We start from the raw sequence: 23167 nt of genomic DNA on the forward strand, positions 1-23167 counted from the left end.
ACGCACACACACACACATGTGCACTCTCAGCCTAGAAGAACATAAGGGACATGGAGAGGAGGAAAATAAGAAACAACAACACATGGATATCCCCAAAAAGGGACACAAAGCAAAATTAAGGGGCTAAAATTGCAGTACTTTAAAATGGGTATGTCATTTTATATCTGGGTGTCCTCAGATGTTTCAGGCTGCAGTTTTCTTTGGCTGCTGGCAGGGGGCCTGCAGAATAGCTGCTTTAATATTCAGGTCAAAACATCTGCTTTCTGAGCATGTTCAGACTGTGTGTTTAATGATTCATAGGAGGCCACACACACCTGACCAAGCAGACAGGACCTTCAGTTTCTGAAAGGGAGCAAGAACGAGACCGTGAACGGGAGCGTGAGAAGGAGCGCAAGAAGTCGGTCCTAGCGGCCACAACCACTGTGGAGCATGCCCCCATCTGGAGACCAGGTTGATTGCATTCCTTTAGTGACCTCGGGGGGGGGGGCAGCGGGTGGAGGTGCCTGGCAGGGACTTGGTTAAGTTCTTTCTTGTTCAACTGTTATTCGTTTTGGATTTTCCACATCTAGAGTTTTCACAGTGTTTCTTTGTGTTTTGTGGCAGGCACAGACCAAAGCAGCAGTCGGCCGTCAGCACACTCTCACAATCACAAGCACTCCCCTGTCTCACCCCGCACCCAGGAGAACATCCAGCAACGCCCCAGCGTCTTGCATAACACAAACATGAAGATGATCCCTTCGGAGAACCTTGCCCCCTCAGTTCTGCGGTATGTCAGAGATGCGCTAACAGCCTTATTGGTTCCTGACGTGCCATGGGCAGGGTTGCTCAGCACATGTTTTTATTATATATTTTATTTTATCTATTAAATTTCTGTACTGCCCTTCATCCAAGGATCACAGGTCGATTTACATTTCACATTGCCAATTGGGGCCTTGCAGGGAAGAAATTGCATTGGGTGCAGATCATGTTGCAAAGAGGACATTTTAGTGTCACGGCTAAGGTGGCACGTGGGGGATGTGGCAGAGGTTTGTAGCATACATATATATACCTGAAACATTCAAAGCCCACCCTTCAGCCTAAAAGGGTCCCCAGGGGGACATACAGCAACCATTTAAAATGCAAATCCTACATGAAAGCAAGAATAGATACTGTAGAAGAGAACAGGGAAACTACAGAAACAGAGTCAGAATGAAACTTCAGAACAGCAGGAAAAATAGCACTCAAAGCCTTGCATAAAGTTATATCCCAATGTCGGTGTTGCTCACTGAAACTAATGGGCCTGATATATTTGTGAGTAGGACTAGCACTAGATACAGCCCATAGTACATAATTAGTTTTTGGACCTTGCTGTCCGAAGAGGTTCTGATTGCTGGTTGGTTAGATGGCTTTCCAAAAGGGTGGATAAATACATGGAGGACATGAGGCTCTGGGAGGGTCCTAGAGCCTTCCCATCTCCTTCCCAGAGCTGCGCAAATGCTAACTAGGCTTTGGGAAGGAGGTGGGAGGACTCTAGGGCCCTGCTAGAGCCCTCATTTCTCCTTCCCGAAGCCTAGTTAGCGCTTGCCCAGTTGTGCCAGGGAACCCACAGTTGTGCCCTAAATCCACCTCTGCCCCCACCCAAAAAGCTTCCCACAGGTCTCTTACTTTGCCTTCTGCTCTTCAGATCCACCTCCTCCTCTGCCGCCACCACATCACCAGTTCGCTCCTCAGGATACTCCTCGGTATCGTCACTACGCAGCTCCGTAGGTGGGTTGGACAGCTATACCTCTATGATGGATCCTGCCCACATGCAGAAGGAGGCCTCCAGAGCGCAGGATGTCAAAGCGGAGCGGCCTCAGGCAGACAGCAACCTGTTCTCCTCCAAGCTGCCTGCTGGGGGCGGCCTGGAACAGTCGCCTTCACCCATTAAAGCCGTGGAGCCCAGGCCTTTGTCCTCCTCTGGGCCAGGCCCAACCCACCTGTATAGCAGAGGACAGGGGAAAAGCCACCCTCAGCACCACCCGCCCCTGGAGCAGTCGCTGCACGCAGTTTCGGCCAGTGAGCAGCCCAGTAGAGAAAAGAGTAAAACCTTTTCAGTACAGGAACAGGAGCTCCGAGCACTCGGTAAGACCACCATGACAGCGGCCAGCTTCATAGATGTGATTATCATGCGTCAAATTTCTTGCGATAAGGGGAAGCGAGAGAGAAGCTCGCTAAGTAACGACGCCAATAGCGATGGTAAGAAATTGGAGGGGGAGCGGGGCGGTTCTTCCAAGTTTGTGGCCTTAAAACACACAAATGCCGTTTTCCCCCCGAAGACCCTTCTCACCCATCAATTTTTTAAATTTGATTTTTGCATTTGTGGTGACGGCCTGTTTTATTTCATGTGGTGTCTCATATGAAGGCTCTTGCTCCTGTATTTGTTTTCTCCTCCTGCCCATCTACATGCCTTCTTGGGTTTGGTTTTGTTTGTTGCTGCTGCTGTTATGCATATCATTCAGTTCCTGGTACATGGCTGTGATTGTGACGGGCAAAAAGAGGGGGCTGAAGGAAAACAGGAATGAGAGTGTCATGGGCAACAGTACTGTATGCTGCATGGATACTTTGGGATGGAGTTTTGTTTTCAGGGGCTTTAATTTATTTTCTGCTCCAAATTCCAAAGATTTACATTTTCCGAATAAGTTGCATGATTTTCAGTGTTTGTATGATATATAGGGATCGTAGCATGTATATTTTGTGTTTGGCACTGGGCAGTAGTGGGGCAGGAATGGGGAGCCTGTGTGCCTCCCGGTGTCGTGGGACTACAGCTGTTACCATTGGTCATGCTGGCTGGGGCAACATCCCGGAAGGGGCCACAGGTTCCCCATCCCTGTCATAGGTTATTGCCTGCATAATTCAGCTGGGCACCAGGGGCTGTGACAACCGTCCTGCTCCCTGCCTCTGAAAGGTCAGAGTCTATACCAAACAGGTAGCCCACCTAGGAGAAGGAAAACTGATCCTGAACCTCCTCTGAAAGAAGAAAAGGCTAAGGAGTTAACCTTGCACAAATCTGGAGTGGAATCCTTAAGGATGGCGCTTTGTGTGCCTCCTTCCGGCAACTCCTGCAGCCAAGCTGGTGCCAAATGTGTGGCTCTGCTTTCCTTTGGACCACATCAGTGAGGCCTAGAGTGGGGTTTTGTCATCTGGGCAGCCCAGGTCCTCCATGCATACTGCCCACACATGCTTGTGCCCCAGGGAGGACGCTTTGGGGCTGCTAACACAGCAGTTTGACTTCAACTCTGAAGGCGCACTCTGTTGTCTCTCGAGACAGACAGATGCCAACACACAATACATGCATCTAGGACTTTCTTTAATGGCAGTTACAATCTCCAAAGTTTCCAAGCTCTGAAGCACGTTCACATCAGACTACACCCTAGCTCTGTATATCTCTGCCAATGAAACGACTTTTTCTGAAAGTTCAGAAAGCTAAGCCGCTGCATGGTACTATGGAGGTTCCTTCTGAATTGAGCCTAGAAGTGATTTAGCAAGCTTTTGAGCTGAAAGTACCACTGGGGTAATATGATCATACCAGCTCATGCCAGGTATCACTCTGGCTGCTGTGTTATGAACCAGCTGAAGCTCCCAGGCACTTCTCAATTGCAGCTCCAAGTAAGAACTTCTGTAATAATCCAGCTTGGGTGTAGCTAGGGCATGAATGGCAGCAGCCAGGTCCAGTTTCTTTATATATGGGCACAGCTTGGCACACCAACTAAATCTGATGGAAAGCCAAAGCTGTAAGTAGGAAGATCTAGGGAGTAAAGCACTTTGAGATGTAAGGATGCAGATGCTTCCACAGGTGACAGAAAATTCACTTGTGTTGCAGGGGGTTGGATTGGGTGACCCCCAGGCTCCCTGCTTCCAACTAGATTCTGTGAGATTTGATTATTATCTCTCTTTAAGTTTCATTTTGCTTTGAGAGCAGCCACATGTTATACCTACAGCGTCTCTACTTAGTTTGGCTTCCTGGTGTGTCAGCCTCTGGCTTTCTGTTCAGGAAAGAAGCACTAAGAAGCTGGCACATTTGCCCCCTGTGCCCCTTTCCTCACCTTCCTTCCCCATCAGTAAGTGCCACCAAGTGTAGAACACAGAGACAAATTGCTTTGAACCACCAGGTGCCGAGCAGGGATGGAAACCAGTCGTAGGTTTTTATGGCTGTCAGGAAAGTCTTTTAAGGGTTTCTTTTGTCCACCCCTCTGTTAAATACAGCGCGAATCTTTTGCAACTGCTGCATTAGTGCTTGGAAGGAAAGAGTGCTGTTGCCATTTTAAAAGACCCTTTGCTCTCTTTCATGCCTTCCAGGTTTCCATGGAAGCTACAGCCCTGATGGCATAGAAGCAATAAGTCCCGTGAGCTCACCCAGCACGCTCCATGAGAAAGGGGCAAAGCCATCCCAGGAGGCTGAGAAAGGGCGCGGGGCGGAGCATGACCCACGGCTGAAGCAGCCAGGTGAGGGGACTTCCTGGAAAGGGCCACCATACACCTAGCGAACATTGGTTGCATCACCTCTGTCCAAAAGCACAACCAATAGCAGGAACAAGCCAACCTGACATTCTCCAGGTGCTCTGGACTACAATTCTCAGCACTCCTGACCAGCGGACACGTTGGCTGATGAGATTTGGAGTCCACACCATTTGAAGGGCACCATGTTGACTATCTCTGCTAGTCAGCACGTGGCATTGATTTTACTAGTGCTTGCAATCTTCAGATCAAATTGTCACCTCTAAAATGTTTGACATATCATCACTGGCTCTTGTCGTTCGGTTTTTGCCTGTCTGCCTTTGCTTGCTTTATACGTAAGGGATTATTTTTCTTGACTTAAAGGAAAGGTGAGAGCACTGGAAATGGATGGCCTATGTGAATTTTAAAAGAAGCAGCAAGCATCTGACCAAGATGAATTTCAGGTGTCTTAACTCCTCCTGGGCTGCTCTGCCCATCTTTCTCTTTCCTCATAGGTTCTCTTAAGCCTTCCGCAGCAGAAATCTCACAAATACAGCAGCTCCACCAGCTCCCTGAAGATCGGCAGTCTCCGAGCCAGCCATTCCAAGGGTCGCAGAGCGCCAAAGGCCACCAGCGGGTCGTCACGTTGGCTCAGCATATCAATGTAATTAGCATTAGTCACTTAGCTTCCCAACGGATGTTGCACAGGCTTGGACGGGGAGTGCTAAAGCCGCGCTTGTTTGGAAAGAGTCCATAGCACACAAAGCCTCGCAATCCCAGGCTAGGTTTAAGCAGAGCTCCTGTAAGCACAGTCATTTTCTATTGGAAGGAATGATCCATGCAGCCCCTTCCAAGACTCACCCATGGAGCAGACTTTGTCTCTGCTTTTGAGCTCAGAATAAATGACTTGGAGGTTGCGGCATGGCTGACTCGTCCAGATAAAACATTTTCATTCAGAGTATTAACTGCCCTGCAGTTGTAGAGCATTATGTAGGACCAGCTAACAACATAAAATAACCGACTCGACTGGCAAAAATGTGAATTTATTTACTTATTATTTCATAAAATTTATACACCACTTGGTTGTGAAAAACCTCAAAGCAGTTTACGAAATGATAAAACAGTAAAATCGAGAAAAAATTGCAACCCTGCTTTAAAACATACAAAAGTTATAATACTAAAACAGGTTGAAGTTATCTCAACTTTCTAAGCACCTGGGTAGACTCAGCCAAACAGTGAAGTTTAGAATCATAGAGCTGGAAGGGACTTGAGGGTCATCCAGCCCAACCCCCTGCAAGGCAGGACTCTCAGCTAAAGCATCCGTGCCAGAAAGCTTTTCCTGATGTTTAGCGGGCTCTGAAACGAAGGTGCCTCTTGATGTCCTTTTAGGCAGGGAGTTCCAAAGTATGGGTGCTGCCAGTGCCTTTGCTTGTGAATTTAAAATGTCCTCCTGTGTGTTTTGGTGAGCCCTGTAGCTCCCTGGAAGTTGCTCAGGGGTTCCTTGGTGAGCAGCTCTGGAATGGCAGGCAGGTTTCCTTGGCAGCCAGCCTTGCCCACCATTGCAGCTGATCTTTGCCTGCCACGCACAGCTGCAAGCAGGGAGCTAGCTCTGTTCTGCTGTGCCCTCTCGGTCCACACAGGGCAGTGCCAAGGCCCAGGTGGGCACAAGAGTATTCAACCTTAGAACCAGGGGTAGGAATCTCTTTCATTCCCTTCTGGGCAGCCTCCCGTGATTCACTCATGAGGGGTGTGGCCTAGGTGTGTGCAATCTGGGGAAAGTCCTGAGGGCCAGATAGAGGGTTGGAGGGCCACATTTGGCCCCTAGGCCTCAAGTTGATAAACCCTACCCTGGAGCACACTCCAAAGTCCAGACATTGTTCCACAGTGGGCACACAGGCTTTCATTGAGGAAAGTGCAAGCTTGGAAAGGACTGCCCGAGAGTGATCCACTCTTCCCCAAATAAGAGACCTGGTTTTCCCTACTACATTTTTGGTGAGGAATCTCTTCTGGCTCTGCAGCCCTTTGAGTTCCCGCCCCCAGGAAAGAGAGAGGGGGGAGTGCATAGATCCCCTTCCAGCACCTGCATGGGCCAGATTGCAGCACACCACCCACACAATTGGTGCTCACACAGCGCCTTGGAGCAGGAGCACTCGCATGCCACCTGCATCCTCAGCCTCCCTCATAGAAGGCTGCTTGGATCGCACAAGGAATGATCTGAAGACAAAAGCAGAGCTGTGTTCTGTTCTTGCAGGAGGTTATCACCCAAGACTATACGCGCCATCATCCCCAGCAGCTGAACTCCCACATCCAGACCCCTATGTACCCCTTCCCAGGGTCTGTGCTGGATCTTCGGCGAACTCCTAGTGAGGCTTACATGCAGCAGCAGCAGCAGCAGCAGCAGCAAATGGAGCACATCCCTGCTTCAAGAATCTCCCCCGAAAGTGAAGAAAGCAAGAGGTGAGCCCACTTCGTCCCTGTCTCTTTGCCATTGCCTCACCCCATTCTGATACTACTAGTGTGTTCCAGCCAAAGTTACAGAGTTGAAAGTCCCTTTGCTGGAGCGAGAGGGGAAGGCACAGGGTTCCACTGAGGCAAATGGGGTTTAAGATCAGGGAGATTGTGTCCAAAGCTCAGGCAGATATAGAATCCAAACCCAAAGGAGCACAGGTATCGTTAGTGAAACGGGGGACCTTGGGAGAGGCAATATCCATGAGCTGCCACACATGGCAAGCTGCTTCACGCATCTCCTCACCTCCTCCTACCCCAGGAGAAAGGAAGCTGGATGCAATTCCTGTCTGCTGGATTCTAGCTCTGCAAATCGCAGTCCAGCAAGGCCGGCCCCCTCCCAATCTCTGAATGATAGAGAAGGGACTTTATTGGGATCCTTCGAGCTGAATCATCCTCCTTGCCTTCCATACACCCCCCAAGGCAAGTTTCATAGGAGCACAGGAAGCTGCTAATGCGGAGTCTGTGAAGCCTAACTTGACTGGCAGTGGCTCTCCAAGATTTCAGGCAGTCCTCTGGAAGTGTCGGGGACTGGACCTGGGACGCCTGCATGCAAAGCTGCAGCCCTTCCTCTTGTACCGAATCTCAACAGTAAGGGAGTTCCACAGATGTGGAGCAACAACTGAGAATGCCATCTGCACGCCTTCCTCTTACGAACTCCGTGCACAGATATCACGGACTGGAGAATGCCCTCTGAGTGTTGCTCCCGTGAGCGGCACCAGCCAGCGATTTAGGGAGCACCTCATTCAAAAGGCCCAGCAGTTGCAGGACTTGGAGCTACACTTTATATTCTGATGCAATAGAAGCTCTTGTCTCTTTTAGACTAGCAGTAATTGGAACTGGCATTATTCTTTCTTTCCCCCTTCTCTCCCCAGAAATCATTTTGCAAGCTTTGATTGAGAGCACCAATCACCACAATCACACTCATACTGTATAGTAGTGTACAGTTTCAATGTAAGGGAATCACAATAGGCTATGGAGAGGAAAGCCCAGACTGTTTAAAACCTTGCAGGAGTGGGGTGGTGTTGTTTTGCCCCAGCCTTCCCCATAGCAATTGTTCATTTCTTCCAGTGCAAGTCTGTCACCTTTCTGCCCACTCTAAAAAATGGGGTTTTCTGCCCCACCCCTTTACCTACACCAGCTCTTCTGTGTCAGAAGGAAAAGAGAGCCGTGTGGTTCACGCAGTCCTGCTGCTTGCTTCCTCAGGTCTCCCGAGCAGATCAGAACACCTGCTCCGAACAACTGCATAGAGCCCGTCTCTCCACCAGATGGGGTGGGAGAAGCCGATCACATGCGAAATGCCACATATCCCATCCTGTATCGAGAAGGGGAACAGCTGGAGCAGAGGTAACGGAGGCAGCAGCTGGGCTGTCCAGCGGGAGTTTTCTGAGGATGATCCCGCCTCCCCACTCCACCCATTGTGTATTCCCCGCTGGGCAACCAGTGATTTTTGTCGTTCTCTTCCAAACAACACTAGCTCTGTGGTTGGGCAATCAGGCTTTTTAATTGTGCATTGAATGCTGGACATCCCAGGTTGGTTAAAATCATCTTCTAAAGCCGCATAACTCTTTCAGAAACCAATCATTCAATGCATCCAGCAGTGATTAGGGAAAACAGATGGGATCTCTTTAGATCAGTGGCATACTTAGGCATGGTTGTGGGAAGCATAGGAAACTATCTTACACGGAGTAAGACCATTGAGTTCATCTAGCTCAGTATTGTCTACACTGACTAGCAGCTGTCTGGGGTTTCAGCCCAGGAGTCTTTCCCAGCCCTACCTGGAGAGGCTGGGGGTTGAGCTGGGGGTGCTCTTCCACTGAGCTCTGTCCCTGCTAAGGGGGCAGCCTGTGGGCTCACCTAGTCCAGCTGTGTGCATTGTGCACCGTGCATGCGGACAGTGTATAAGTGAGCTAGGTAGGTGTGGACGTGTATTCGTGTTAGGGCTCATCCATACCTCTGCTTGTACCATGCCTAGAAAGCATGGGGGGCAGCAGTTTTCAGCTTGACCCACAGTTTCTAGGCCTGGGTCCGAGTGGTTTTCCCTTTGCCCCGCTCATTAAAAACACATTCTTAAGCTTAAAATCGGAGCAAACCCGAATTGCCATTTTCCATAGGAGAAAAGCAGCAGGCTGGAGAACGTGTGGAGCAGCCCTTGGAGGGCACTCCTTGCCCTTCCAGGAACAATCAGTCAAACTCCCTTATTGGCGTAGTAAGAGTACGTCATATACGTGGATCAGAACACAGCACAGGTGACAAAACATAGTTGGAGGTACTTTAGGATAAAACTGTTCAGACGTTGTGAGATGCAAAAGTGGCTCCTAGGACCTGTGGTGATTTCATGATGTCACTCAAAAATCTTGCCACATTCTCCACAACATCCTTCCTACAATTATTCAACAGATAGATCACCCCCTTCCAGGAACATGTATTACATTTAGCGTGAAACTGCTAGTGGATTAGGAGGTTGGGCCACTTGTTATTTTAGAGAGAAATCCTGGGATACATTTTGTGATCAGGGCTCTCTAGGCCGAACATGATGGTATCAGGATTCCAACAAAATCAGTTTGATGGGTTTTCAATTGTGCAGGATGGGCTCCAAATCTCCAGGAAACAATGTGCAACCACCAGCCTTCTTCAGCAAACTGACAGAGAGCAATTCTGCTATGGTGAAGTCCAAGAAGCAAGAGATAATCAAGAAACTGAGCACGAACAGCAGGAGCGAGGCAGAGTACAGTAAGGACTTCTCTGGGCTGGGAATTTATTCCTGTTATCTGCGGGGACGGGGCAGGAGCAATGAAGTGATGGTTACATTTGGGGCTGCAATGTTCAGTCAGCTAATCAAACTTAATCAGCTAAACTATTCTGATTGACTCAAAGAGTTTCCCTGATAAATTGGTCAGCTTATTTTTATTATTTTTATGCATGTACATGTAAAAGCTGAATATTACAAGTGTCATTTTTAGAAGGGATATTTGAGTGTGAGAGTGAGCAGGGAATGCCATGGCACATGCATCAAAATATTAAAAAGTAATTACTTCATTACAAAGGCAGGTTTATTCAAATATAATCAAATAAATTAATTGACAAACAACAACAACATCTCTTGCCCACCCTTCACTACAAGGTCCCAAAGTAGATTGCAACAATATGAAAATAAAATCAGGTAAAACAGTTAACAGATCGGAAGAAAAGGGTGGCCTTAATTAAAGGCAAAGGACCCCTGGATGGTTAAACCCAGTCAAAGGCGACTATGAAGTGCGGTGCTCATCTCGCTTTCAGGCCGAGGGAGCACTGGTGTGCTTTCAAAATGCTAGGTTGGCAGAAGCTGGGACAAAGCCATGGGAGCTCACGCCGTCACACAGATTCGAACCACCAACCTTCTGATCAGCAAGCCCAAGAAGTTTGGTGGTTTAGACCACAGAGCCACCTGCTCCCTTATGAACTCAGGGCTCATCCATACTGCTGTTTAATGTGGATAGTAAGCTTCTTATACACCCATTAATTCCCTGTTGTTAATATAACCCACCCTCCCAATCACTGCCTTCCCACACTTTCCCTTCCCCCAGTCCAGATTTCCCCATGCCAGGGGTCTGCAACCTTTAAGACAAAAGGAGCCACTTGGACCCGTTTCCGAAGAAAAAACAACAACTGGGAGCCGCAAAACCATTGCGACATTTAAAGCATGTGCGCCGCTGCCCTCCGATCTGAAAGCAGGCAGGAAGGTGACGTTGGGACGGTGCGTGACTAACGCACGCACCACCCCCATGCGACGTCACAGCCTGTACAGCGCCTGCCACAGTGGGGAGTGTCGGGGCGCACAATGCGCCTCCTCCCCTCGCTAGTATCCGCCCCGGAGCCGCGGCAAAGGTGTAAAAGAGCCACATGCGGCTCCGGAGCCGCGGGTTGCAGACCCCTGCCCCATGCCCTCTTTGTTTCGGAGAATCCCTGGCATGAGACAATCCAAACTGAGGGAGAGGAAAGTGTGAGAAGGCAGTGATTATGAGAACGGCACAATGGAGTCACGGGAAGCTTAGCATCCACATTAAGTGGCAGTATAGAGGAGCCCTGGTTTCATTTGCTCAGAATGTCATAAACTAACGAGTGCTGTCAGTCCTGCCTGCATCTGGCCCAACCACACCTTAGACAGTTACAACTTCCTTCAAAGCATCCTGGGAACTGTAGTTTGTTAAGGCTGCTGAGAGTTGTTAGGCAACCCCTATTGCCCTTACAGGACTCCACAGGGATTGATTCACTCTGGAAAATGCAACTCTGTGAGGGCGACAAGGGTTTCCTAACATCTCTCGGCACCCTGGGCAAACTACAGTTCTCGGGATTCATTGGGAGGAGTCTTGACTGTTGAAAGTCATGTGATCCTGCTTCCAATGTATAGTGCAGGTGGGGCCTCTGACTCAGCCAGGTGGCTGCTTTCAAACCTCTAAAGAGCTCAGCCCTTCCTGGAGTCCCTGTGACAGTGGACAATTTGTATTAGAAATGCTTCCCATCTGCTCATTTAACTACAAATTGATCTGTATTTTAATGTATCCTAACATGCTAAGCAGTCACTTTCAGTTTTATCCGAGCCACTCATAGAACAATTGTGTTGGACAAGAGAGTTAAGCGAAGTTCCTCTTAATATCTCCAGTATCCCAACCGCATCATCATGGCTTCTTCAAGGAGTGGCCCCGAGTCCTGCAGCCTCTCGCTTGCGTTTTTCCCCATAGAGGTGGGAAATGAAGAAAAATGGGTAGTGCCTTGTATTAGGCAAGGTGTTCTGTACTTTCAAGGACAACAAACCCAATTCCATCTTTGCTCTCCAAGATAAAAAATATTGGGCTTTTATGCAACTCCTCCTGTTGGAATGATTGGGAGTTTACAGTCTATAATTAGCCTACCTGGGAATGTGACTTGTGCTTGAGGCTCTCTCTTTCCCCCCTCCTCCAGATGTCGGGCAACCTGGAACAGAGATCTTCAACATGCCGGCCATTACTGGAACAGGTACAGCTGTGCTTCCGCTCCATCCACTCCCATTCCACACAGGACTCTGCAGATCACAAATGCCTTCAGATAATTTAAGCATTGCAAATGTGGCCATGCAGTCTCATTGGGCAAAGTGTCAGACTCCTGATAACTCAGCCATGTTCCTGAACAGCTGTACAAGACAGCAGAAGAGAGTCATGTGGAAGTAGTGGTGGAGGGAGCGTCTTTTGCCATTTTGTATGAGACTGGTTGTCAAAGAACTCCTATTAAGGCACCTGTGTGGAAATGGGGAAGTCAACCCAGGAAGGCAGAGTGGGGAGCAAATCATAGGCAGGATTTAATTTAATGTTTTATGTTTCTACAAAGAACATTCCTTCTCTTCCATATCACTCAGTCTCTCTTAAAAGTTTTATTTTATTTATTTTGGCTCCTCTTGCCCTGGGAATGGTTAGCAAGCCACTGACCCACAATGCTGCCTCTGGTCTTTGTGCACTGCTGCACCTTAACTGCATGGCTTCTAATGACTCACAATCGCAATACCAACACACACACACTCTTGTTTATTCAGCCTGTCTCCCATATAGAAGTCCTTTTGTCCTCACAGCCTCCACCATCAGAAAGTGGAATCAAGCTGGAAGGATGAAGATTGGGTGGCAGAGTTTGGATTTTGGGAAATCCAAGTAGCACAGTAGAAGGAATGGGTTGTATCCAGTATATGCCCTCCTGACACTTAGACCCACTGAAACTCATGAACATGACGTATAACTTAATTGGATACAGCCCAATGATTCCCATGTATACTAAGGATGGAAAAGATGACAATAATCCACTTCCAGATTATATATCAGCAGTTTCTCCTGTGAGGCATAGAAGTTGGGCATCACCTGCCTCCTTCCTTCTGTTTGGCATCCTCCTTTTTCTAGTGACAAAGTTTGCTTTTTGGTTAGAAAGTATAAATTTAGAGGAATAATAATAATTTTATTATTCATACCCCGCCAATCAGACCAGCACACGTAAAACATAATAACATGCCAAACATTAAAATTAAGACGTGTGTGTGTGTGTGTGTGTGTGTGTGTGAGAGAGAGAGAGAGAGAGAGAGAGAGAGAGAGAGAATGGATGAATGAATGGATGAATGAAAGCACTGATTTTGAAAAAGGATGTTGGCAAGGGGAATCCTTTGAGAAAAGGGAATTGACAAAAATCTGACTTGAAATATCTATCTATATATCTATAGATAGATATATAGATAGATATATAGATATAGATATAGATATAGATAGATAGATATTATTATTTATACATCTGGCTGAGTTTCCCCAGCCACTCCTTATATTCCTTCTATTCAAATTCCCATCCCTTTCATTTGGAACAAGATTATTTTTTGAAGGAAGACTCTCATGTTGATCCCCACCCCAGGGAGATTAGCTTTCCTGGTTGTCCATGCCAACCTGCCCAAGTAGGAAGGTGAACTTGCCTGCACATCTGGAGTGGAGGTCTATGTAATATGGTTATCTGCAGACATCTAGCATCTCACTGACACTCAACTGCAAAAAAGGTGTTTTTGGTGACATCTGGAAGTTACAACATCCCACCCCTTTCAGCAAGGCTTATTTCCAAGCAAGTTTGCTCAGGAATGCAGCCTGAAATGTTCTTAGCCCGCATGCTCTCCCTGGGAGAACATAACTCTTTTGCAGGTCTGTAGCGATTTGATCTCAGAGCACTTTCTCCCATATGAACATCACTTGTGCTGTGAGAGAAAGTGGTTGACGCTGCTCTTTCTGCTGCTCAGTGCTGTGTTTAAGCGCGTCCAGAAGCAGTGATGTCACACAACTGAAATTCCTCCACTTGGAGCAAACAGAGCCTGTCATGTCATGGCCTCAGTTAAGTGCCCTGTTCCCTGGTGATTTGCGTGAGCCCACGTGTTAACGTTTCTTCAGCTCATGCTGCTGGGGAAGCATTCCTTCCTCCTTGGGACTGCTCTGCGTTTGAAGGAATTGGATTCAATGTGTTGAAACTAATGGATATGACTAATTTAGGCCCATTAATTTCAGTGAGTCCAATCTAAGTAGAATTTAGTTGGAAGACAACCCAAGGTTTGCCCACTGGATGTGAAACTGGTACACACAGCCCTCAGTCCTTTAGTGTGTGTGTGTGTGTGTGTGTGTGTGTGTGTGTGTGTGTGTGTGTGTGTGGCATTCCAGAAACAAAAATCTGTGAGTAGTTTCTGCTTCCTTTTTGGTGTCCCTGCAATCTCCTTGGGGGCAGGCGAGGAGCTGGCTGTGCCAGGGGGTTTGGGGGAACCAAGAAGACAGCCGGACAGAGTTTGTTGCTTTGCAAGAATGTGCTGACTGTTTGTTTCTTCCCTTCTCCCTTGTCGCCTTTCCTCCTCCTCCTCCTCCTCTTCCCCCCCAACCCAATTTCTTATTTGGTTTCCCATTTCCCCCAACCCAATTTCTCCCCCTCCCGCCTTTCTCCTTCCCCCTCCTTCCACACCTCCCAGGGTTAATCAGTTGTAGGAGCCAGTCGGTCCAAGAAAACTCCAGTACCAACATGGGGTTGGAGGCAATTATTAGGAAGGCCCTAATGGGTAAATATGACGAGCAGTGGGACGAGCGCTCTCCTCTCAGTGCCAATGCTTTTAACCCTCTGAATGCCAGTGCAAGCTTGCCCGCTGCTATGCCTGTAACCACTGCTGACGGACGGATTGACGACATGCACTCCTCCTTGCCAGGTCTGCAGCCCTCCCCCCTTTGTTGCCCTTTTCGCTGTGTTATTAAACCTTCTCTTTGTGCTGTTAACCCCTCTCTCTTTGTCTTTTTAGTGGTTTTCGTGTCTCACCCCCACCCCAGATCCTTTCTCTTTAAGCTTTTGGGCATTTATTTCTGTTCTCATTTTTAATTACACCGATTAATCTCAGTTCCTGGTTTGATAAGAAGCACTTTAATTTGTTAGGCTGGAAGTGCCATTTTGCTTCCTCTGGAACACTGACCATTGGTGCTGTCCTTTCTTTATTTGATGGGGAGGGGTGCAATTGTCAGAAAGGCTGGGGGGTTGAAGATGCTGAGGTCATGGAGGAAAAGCAGTAAATCCCCCAACTCCTCTTCCAGGCTTGCTGGGAAGGGCCAGGATAAATGAAGGGAGGGTGCAAAGGAAGGGTGTGAACAAAGTACATTTGTATGGCTAAGGGAGAACTAGGTGTTTATGTTCAGCTGTTTTCTAAACATCATGCTGTCAATATACTCATTTACAAATGCAGACTTGCGAAAAGTGTGTCCATGGTTTGTCTGTTTGCTCCTGCCTTTTGTTTGTTATGTCCCACCCTCAGAAAAACAGAGAAGGAAAGGTTTCCTCTTCCCACCACCCACGTTGCCTCACCTAGTACAGCAACAGAGATCTTGCAGCACAGCAAGTCAGACTATGGCTTACTGGGACCGCACAACATGTGGGTGCCAAGGGAGCAGCTGGCAGCCACTTTGCTCCTTCCCAATCCTTTTTACTGCCATGCTGAGCTAAGCCACAGTTCAGTTCAGCATATCATCTGCTCCAGGGGCCCGTGGTTAAACACTCTCCTCACTAACCAGAAGGTGAAACCATGAACAAACCTTGGCTCCAACTCATGGTTAGTGAGGAGAGGGCTTAATCACAAGCTCCAGTTCAGGCAGACAGCCAAGTCAAACCTTGACACAATGCAAGAGTAAGAGTAAGAAGGAGCATCAAGCAACAAAGCTGTTGCAGACTCCTCTCTGGGAGCCCACACATCTTTGCCATTGTGGCAAGCCATAGTTTGCCTTGCTGTGCTGAACAAACCATTTGTGCATGTGAAAGCAGCCTTTTCCAGATGTATTATATGCCAGACCAGGAGCTGCACATCCAAGTTGCAAGTGCGGCCTGTTTGCACCATGTTGGCTTTCCACAGAATGTGCATTTGGTAGCACGTGCCCGTGCAAGGTGCCTGTTTGGGGATGTGTCCAGAGGATGTGTCCCATTAAAAGCAGCATAGTGCAGATAACTCACACTTGCACTCAGGTGTGCATTAGATCTTGGAGATCTTGTCCTAGTTCTTCCCTGTCCCCAAAAGGGATCCAAGACTAAGCACCCACAGCCTTAAAGAGGGATCTCTTTCCATGGATCCCTGGCATCTATCTATTAGATTCCAAAAGGAAGGGACACACCCTATGATGTGCTGGGGGAGGAGGGAGGAGTTTTCATTTTGCATGATGGGAACCTGAATCTAGTAGCAGTTTGCCCCCATCGGCCACATACTGAATTCACGGCCAGTTTTTGAGTGGGAAGGATTTAATACCTGTGTCTCCCAGCTTTCTAAATCTGCCCTGCTATCTGCTCAGCATTGTTTTCCTCTTCCTGTCATTAAAGAGCCCCTTTTAGGGCATCAAGCCCTCCCTAATCATGTGAGAACACGTGGCTACCATTTGGTTGTTTGAATGGTGCTTCTTTTGTCAGGAGGAGGGAAGCCAAAGATTGCTGCCAGAGCCAACAGCCGCAAGGCCAAGTCGCCAGGACCAGGCCTGTCCTCCTCTGAGAGGCCACCATCTGTGTCATCTGTTCATTCAGAGGGAGACTGTAACAGAAGGACACCTCTCACCAACCGCGTCTGGGAGGACAGGCCGTCATCTGCAGGTAACAAGGGAAGGAGTCTGTGCCATGTTGGCTGCATCTAGTGGCTGGAAACAGTCAGGAAGCACTTTGGTTGGTGTTAGCAAGTACAAAGATGTGAGGAAATGAATTTCAGGGAGCCAGAGTCAGCAATACAAGTGAATTCCTCTGATGTATTCATACAAGAAACCCTGATTGTCTTAGCCAGAACTTTCTTAGCTGCTTTGCCTTGACCATCAAACCAACCAAGGTATGTTGATTATTTGTAGTTAGTGATTGCAGAAGTTATCAAATAGGGTCTGAGTTCTGTTACAATTTGCTAGAAGACATCAGCAGGATTTGAAGACCTGGTCATAAAAAATTGACACAAACTCGTCAGACAGTTGCTATAGAGCGTATCTCGGATAGCGCTGCTCAATCCGTGAGACGATTTCAGTCTTTATACGCCCTGTATTTATCCACTCGCACTTGCAGATTCAGTTGTAGCTATGCGTTCTATTAGAGGACACAGGGACGCTGATATTGAAAAGTGATCGCTTTCTGATTGTTCTAACACTTCAAAAGTGTCCACAGAAATGAATAATGAAGGTGGCAGGTCACCCTGCTGTGGTTTAGCCAGCCCACCAGTCCCCTGCCATACAATGCAAACAGGCTTAGCCAGGCAGCGCTGCAGCAGTTTTCCTCCTCAAACCAGCCTTCAGTTCAGCTTACTCTAGTCATGGTACCTCATCTCGCGAGAGCTTTCTCATTGACCCAGTTTAGATGCTGCTGGCACTTGGGAATCTCTGTTTAAACTGCCCAGCACCTGCTTCCCAGTTATATGGCGGAAAAAGCCAGTCATAGCTATGTTCCTCAATATACACCTCATGGTTGCAGCATTGGGGACCAATTCTTATGCAATACTTTGCATGCATGGCACAACTCACATACTGCCTGCTCTCCTCTCCATTCACATGCAGTGCAGGCTAAGGTTTAGCACCCCCAGGATGGGAATGAAACCTGGTCACCTCTGCTTCCAGCAAGAAAATCCAACACTCTTCTAAAGAGCCTGTACTGAGGCTCTCCCTCCCTCCCTCCCTCCCTGGGTCATACTTGGGGGGGGGGGTTAATGGTTTGATTATTTACTCTGCTTTTAAAAATATGTTGTAATCCTCTTTGTGGGAGTTTTAACCCTTAGAAGAAAGCCAGAAATCTATTAAATTAATAAAGCGCCTTCTAGAGGTGGGAGAGTAATAAATGCTAGGATCATTGCCACATTTCTGGGAAAGTGTGCAAGAAAGAAAAGAGGGAGGCTGCTTCCTTGGGAACAAAGAATTTGAGACCTTCTGGGCCAGTGGTTGGCCAGCTCTTTGACCTTGCCTTGTCCTCCCGTCTCAACGCAGGTTCAACGCCATTTCCATACAACCCGCTGACAATGAGGCTTCCCACGGGTCTGGTGGCAGCTGCCCCACCACCGCCTGCCTCCGTTCCACAGGGCAACTCCAACAGCCAGCACCACGGCTGGGAGGAGGAGCCCAAGCCGCTGCTCGTCTCGCAGTACGAGACCCTCTCGGACAGTGAATGAGGAGGGAGAAGAGGAAGCGAGATGGAGAAAAAGCCCAGCAACAAATGGACAGATACTGATAGGTTGGCTGTTGAGTTAGCCCAAGGGCTTGGGGATTGTGGCTGGCTGTCGCAGAGTGCGGCTGTCCTAGGCCAGGCGCTGGAGCAGCACTGTTCCAGTCAGCTGATATTATTTGTCACATCTGGAAGGGAGTTGGGAAAAAAATCTCTTCAGTTTTAAAGCCTTAAAAAAAACAAACCAAGCAAATGGAACCCATCCCAATCCTCTCTCCCAATTTGGTGCTGATACCTTGAGCCATTGCAGCAAGAAATTAAACCAAGCTAATGGGGGGGGGCAGCAGTGGGGAGCCCTGAAAGCTCCCCCAAGGGACTGTAACCAGTCGCTGAATCTCGGTTACTAACACTCAGGGGATTCCAATTCTGTCCTTCAGCCCAGATGAGAGAGGGGGAACGGGGGGCCCATTGGGAGAAGATGGCGTGTGCTGCTTGGGTGTTCCCACCTCTGTGACCCATCTTTCCTCTGCACACTGTAGTGGCCTGTTAATCCAGTACTTGAAAATAGGATTCATTCAGCCGCCCCTTCCTTCAACCTGCCTCTTTTTTTACCTTCACGAGGGGTTTCACCCATGGAGGCGCATGTTGGTCGTTTAGGGAGACAAAGCAGAGCAGCCCTCTGGAAGAAAGTGTTGGTTTCTTCTGTTTCTCACAGTTAAATAAGTTTGTTTCTCTGCACCCATAGAGATATATGGAGGGGAGCTTCACCTGAACTTTCAACAAATACAGATTCAGGCAGCAGTGCTCTGGATGCAGGAGCCAGAGGACAAGCCAAAAACAGGAAAAGAAAAGGAATGATTCCTTTGGAGAAAGGAATGCTGGGTTTGCATTGTAATTGAAACAAATTCCTCTATATTGGCATTAGCTGCAGATAGAGGGGGGTGGGAGTGGGGGAAGCAGCTGTTTTGAGTATGTTGTTTCTTCAAAACAACGCTGTGTATATGGTCTACAGGGTATATTTTTGATACCTTTGGCAAATGGTGTGTTTGCACAAGGAAGGATGTTAAAAACAGTGTTATATGCTGCTTTTCGGTCTCTGCTCCTGTACAAAGAGGATTTCTATGTTGCATGCCAGCTTTTGATGGGTTTGTCCATTGTATGGAACTGTCAAGAGGTAACAATGTTCCAACAAAATGGTTCTGTAATTCAGTAGAATGTATTAACTTAGTTTTTTTTAAAAAAGAAAAAGAAAATGAAGAAGTATATATATAATATATTATATATATATAAATATATAGTCACAACTGTAGGGCCCTTATTTGCATAGTTAACACTCCAGCATGGAGATAACATGAACACTTTTCAAGTGAGATTTGTCTCTTTTGGGAGCAGTGAGAGAGGCCAAGACACTCACAGGAAGTTTACATGTTTTTGGTGACTTGCCCACAATGTTCTGTTTTTCCATTTGTGGGTGTTTGCTTCTCCCCCAATCATAACACTTTAGGCTTCCTTTTTCGTCATATATATAGTCTCCTCCTTTTTTCACACATCATTTTCATTCTGTGCCCTCGAGGGAGCAGATCTGGGGAACAGCTTCTCTGCAGGAACAGACAAGAGTCGTGTTTTCATAAGCTGAGTATTTTGACACAGCATCCAGGGAGCAGCAACATCACAGCACCAGAGTTTTTGTACTGTGTGAGTTTGTTTCTACAGTGAGATTTGCTATTTTGTTTTCCTTCTCACCCATCTTTCTCACACACACCACCAGTTTTGATGATGAAACTGTTGCTTGTTGTTTGCTAAACTAGTTAAGACACAAAAATGTGGAGGTTCTGTGCAAGAACATCTACTGAGAGAATCCATCTCATTATCCTGTAAGCCTCTGCTCCTAAAACACTTGTCCCCAGCAGAGCTACAGTTCTTGCAGAATGACACTGCCCTGCCTCCATTTTCATGCCCTGCAGTGCTTTGCTGGTTGCTAAAGGATTGCAAAACCAAAAATCCCCAGCCCAGGTGTTTGGCACAGATCGGCCGCCATGCAAACTGCTCTGAAGAAAAGGGCCAGGACATTGGGCAGGTTAAAAGGCAGGGCAGAGGAGGAATTCTAGAGCCTTTCCAAGTGCTGCTTCCTCTTAGCTCAGCTCAAGTTGCATGTGGATTGCAGGAGATTAAACAGCACAGCCACCCTTCCAAAAGACCGCTTTGTGAACATGTACCCAAATTGGACTCTGAAATCCAGAGTCAGGAGAACCCAACTTAGGCCCACACCAGAAAGCGAGTAGAAGCTGCCTTGCGCTTGCATTGGGGGCCTTCCCTTCATGCCCAGTCCTTCCTTCTAGACGCCCACCTGAGGATACTTTTCTCACTGGGCAAGAAATACAGTCATGTGCATCCCCCCCCCCCAAGACACTATTCTGTGTATTGTACTTAATCTGTCTGCATAGACAGTGAAACAATTTGCTCATCAGCTTATGGGAAATGTCATAACCCAGAACCGAGCCACAGTTGTGTTAGTGACGAAACCACCACCAAACCAGTACTTTGTGCCTGCATGCTGTTTTGTGTCACTTCATCTGATTTGCATTGTTTTATCATTTCACATACACCACCTTTGAGTGTTCTTAGCAGAAAAGTGGTTAATGAGTTTTATACTGAAATATACTTAGCCGCATGTGCCTAAGACCATTCTTGCAAGAATGCCAGCGATACCTGCTTCTTCAGTCCTAGCGAGACCTGAAGTTTTACCCCTTTGGGGGTCGTCAATGAACCCTGGCTCTGTCACAAGAGCTACAGTTCACAGTAGTGAAACCTTTAAATCTTTCCCAGTGACAGAAGGCCCACTCCACTCTGACAAGGAAAGGGACGCCCCCACAAGCATGACGGGATGCTGATTGTGCAACGTTGAGCCAAATAGCTTGCCGAGAGGTGAGACTTGGCTGGGATTACACCCAGTGTCAGCCTGTTGACACAGATGGAGTTTCTGCCAGTGACTGTTCTGCAGTGTAATTGACTGTCAATCTTAACACGAAAGCATCCCTCCTGCCATCACTTCATTTAGGCCAAGTCAGTCGCTCACTCTTACACAATCATCCTAATTTGCAATCAAATAATAGCTGGAAAATAGAGCATGTTTTGCCCAACAAACCCAGTGATAGATGAAGCAGCATTTATTGTGTTTATTGGACACTGGCAGTGTTAATTTTACCTGCACAGCTTCGTCCCTGTCGCTTCCAGCCACTGCTTGTCTTATCTTGGGGGTGGCCTCATACATAGTTTTTACCTATGCAAAGATAATCTATGTGGAGTCCATGTGCAGGGAGAAAGTTTAGTTTACCCCAAGCACATAAATCAGAAAGCCAGTCTGTGTGTGACGATGGCTTGGCTTGTTCTTGTGTTGCTTCTTACATCATGGTATGCATGCTTCTCCCTACACTCAGATTATCTCCATGTAGGAAAAACATTGTGCAGGGTAGGTCTAAGGTTTTTTGTACTTTAACCAATATTTACCCTGCTCTTTTTAAAAATATACATATTTATATCACTGGTCCAAATTCCCTTGGTTGTGTTTGGGGTTTTTTAAGTGACATACACAGACCACATTTTTGTAGACTTGTTGCCCACAAAAAATTTGTCATACTCATCACAGAACAATTTGCACAGATCAGATAGGATTTGCTCACAGCTGACGAGGTTATTTTATTGTTGTTGTTAGACCATATTGAATTTGTGCCGCTTCACGTAGCCTTTCCTTGACCGACACGTTCACAATTTTGGAACACCATCTCTTGCCACTGCTTGCAAGTTGAGGTCATGTGTACATTCCACTAAGGGATTTAGGAATAGCCCCTCCTCCCTTCCAAAAGGTTATTCCCGCATTACCAGACATTGTACATTCTCTGTACATGTGTGTGTGTGTATATATTTATATATATATATACTCTTGGGTTCTGTGTATACATATTATTCCATTTGCGTGTGCATGTATAAGAAATACATGCACACACATTTTCTTTGTGCCTGAATCAGTGGCCTGGCACATATCCATGTGTGCACTTGCACGCACAAGCCAGATCTCGGTAAAACCCAACTCACTACAGTTCAACCAAATGCAGACGAGCATCGTCCCCATTGACTGTTAGCTCTACGTAAGGTGAGCACCGAGCACTGTGTGTTAGCTTCAAAGGAAAGCCATCCTTCATACACAACTGTCTGCATAATTTTTGTCGGTTTTAGTGACATATAGATCTCTATTGTGCTACCTGGCTATGATTTTTTTTTATTAATTGTGCAATCAAGAAAAAAGGAAGTTATGTTAAACTATTAAAGTTTGAAGTGTTACCAACTTTGTAATTTGTACAAACACATAAAAACAAAAAAACAAAAGAAGAGATTAAAAGGACAATTTTATTGTTTGAAATGTACAAGGGGGAGGGTGGGAAAAGAAATCTATCTTTTGTACAACCAAATTGTGCATAGTTGTTTCAAAGCAAGTTGTATGATAGAATGGACTGTATATAGAAACTGCTAAGTTGTAAATATTTATGCAGCTTGCTCTAAAAGGTTGGGGTTTTTTTTCTTCTACTGAAAGTGAAGTTTTTGTTCACTGTTGTTATTTTGGTTTTTCGCTCTACATGCCCACTAAGCAAGCACTGTGGGTTTGCAGTGTCAGAGCACTGCCTTACTGTTTAAATAAAAAAAGAGAGGGGAGAAGCTTATTGCCAGCAAAATGGAGCTCTCATGATTCTTGTGTGTGATGTTAAAAATGGCTATTTCATATGACAGGATGGGGCAAGGCATGCAGGAGCCCTCATCACTGAACCCAACCGGGAGACTTGTGGAGCAGAGCAACTGTCTAAAGGAGGAAACGGGCACCTGCTACTCTAATGCTTTTATAATGTTTCATTTGGAAGACTTGCATGTTTTCCATGGGTGCCACTCATGATGGCTGTGCTGTTTGTCCGTGAGCAGAGGCAATATGCTTTTGCATACCAGTTGCTGGAAGCCACAGGAGGGCCTCATCCTTATATTAAAATCTGGAAGCTGTGACCCTAAAGTA

At 47.1% G+C, this 23167-nt stretch overlaps 1 protein-coding gene across 23 annotated transcripts in view; it reads left to right on the plus strand.

Annotated features, from left to right (window-relative positions):
• NCOR2 (nuclear receptor corepressor 2) overlaps window positions 1–22838 on the plus strand; it is a 389949-nt gene extending 367111 nt beyond the window's left edge. For 18 of the 23 annotated variants that reach the window (XM_081174437.1, XM_081174422.1, XM_081174418.1 and 15 more), the window contains 12 exons: window positions 301–450; window positions 604–766; window positions 1664–2217; window positions 4318–4464; window positions 4971–5119; window positions 6707–6912; window positions 8167–8307; window positions 9548–9693; window positions 11902–11955; window positions 14441–14671; window positions 16402–16578; window positions 17937–22838. In XM_081174437.1, the coding sequence (XP_081030563.1) occupies window positions 301–450; window positions 604–766; window positions 1664–2217; window positions 4318–4464; window positions 4971–5119; window positions 6707–6912; window positions 8167–8307; window positions 9548–9693; window positions 11902–11955; window positions 14441–14671; window positions 16402–16578; window positions 17937–18118 (2300 nt within the window). In that variant the 3' untranslated portion in view covers window positions 18119–22838. The remainder of the gene's footprint in view (window positions 1–300; window positions 451–603; window positions 767–1663; window positions 2218–4317; window positions 4465–4970; window positions 5120–6706; window positions 6913–8166; window positions 8308–9547; window positions 9694–11901; window positions 11956–14440; window positions 14672–16401; window positions 16579–17936) is intronic. The other 5 variants (XM_081174425.1, XM_081174433.1, XM_081174423.1 and 2 more) reach the window with 3 other exon arrangements.
• Window positions 22839–23167: the final 329 nt, after the last annotated feature.

Source organism: Podarcis bocagei, assembly GCF_964188305.1.
Source record: "Podarcis bocagei genome assembly, chromosome: 16".
Classification (NCBI taxonomy): domain Eukaryota; kingdom Metazoa; phylum Chordata; class Lepidosauria; order Squamata; family Lacertidae; genus Podarcis; species Podarcis bocagei.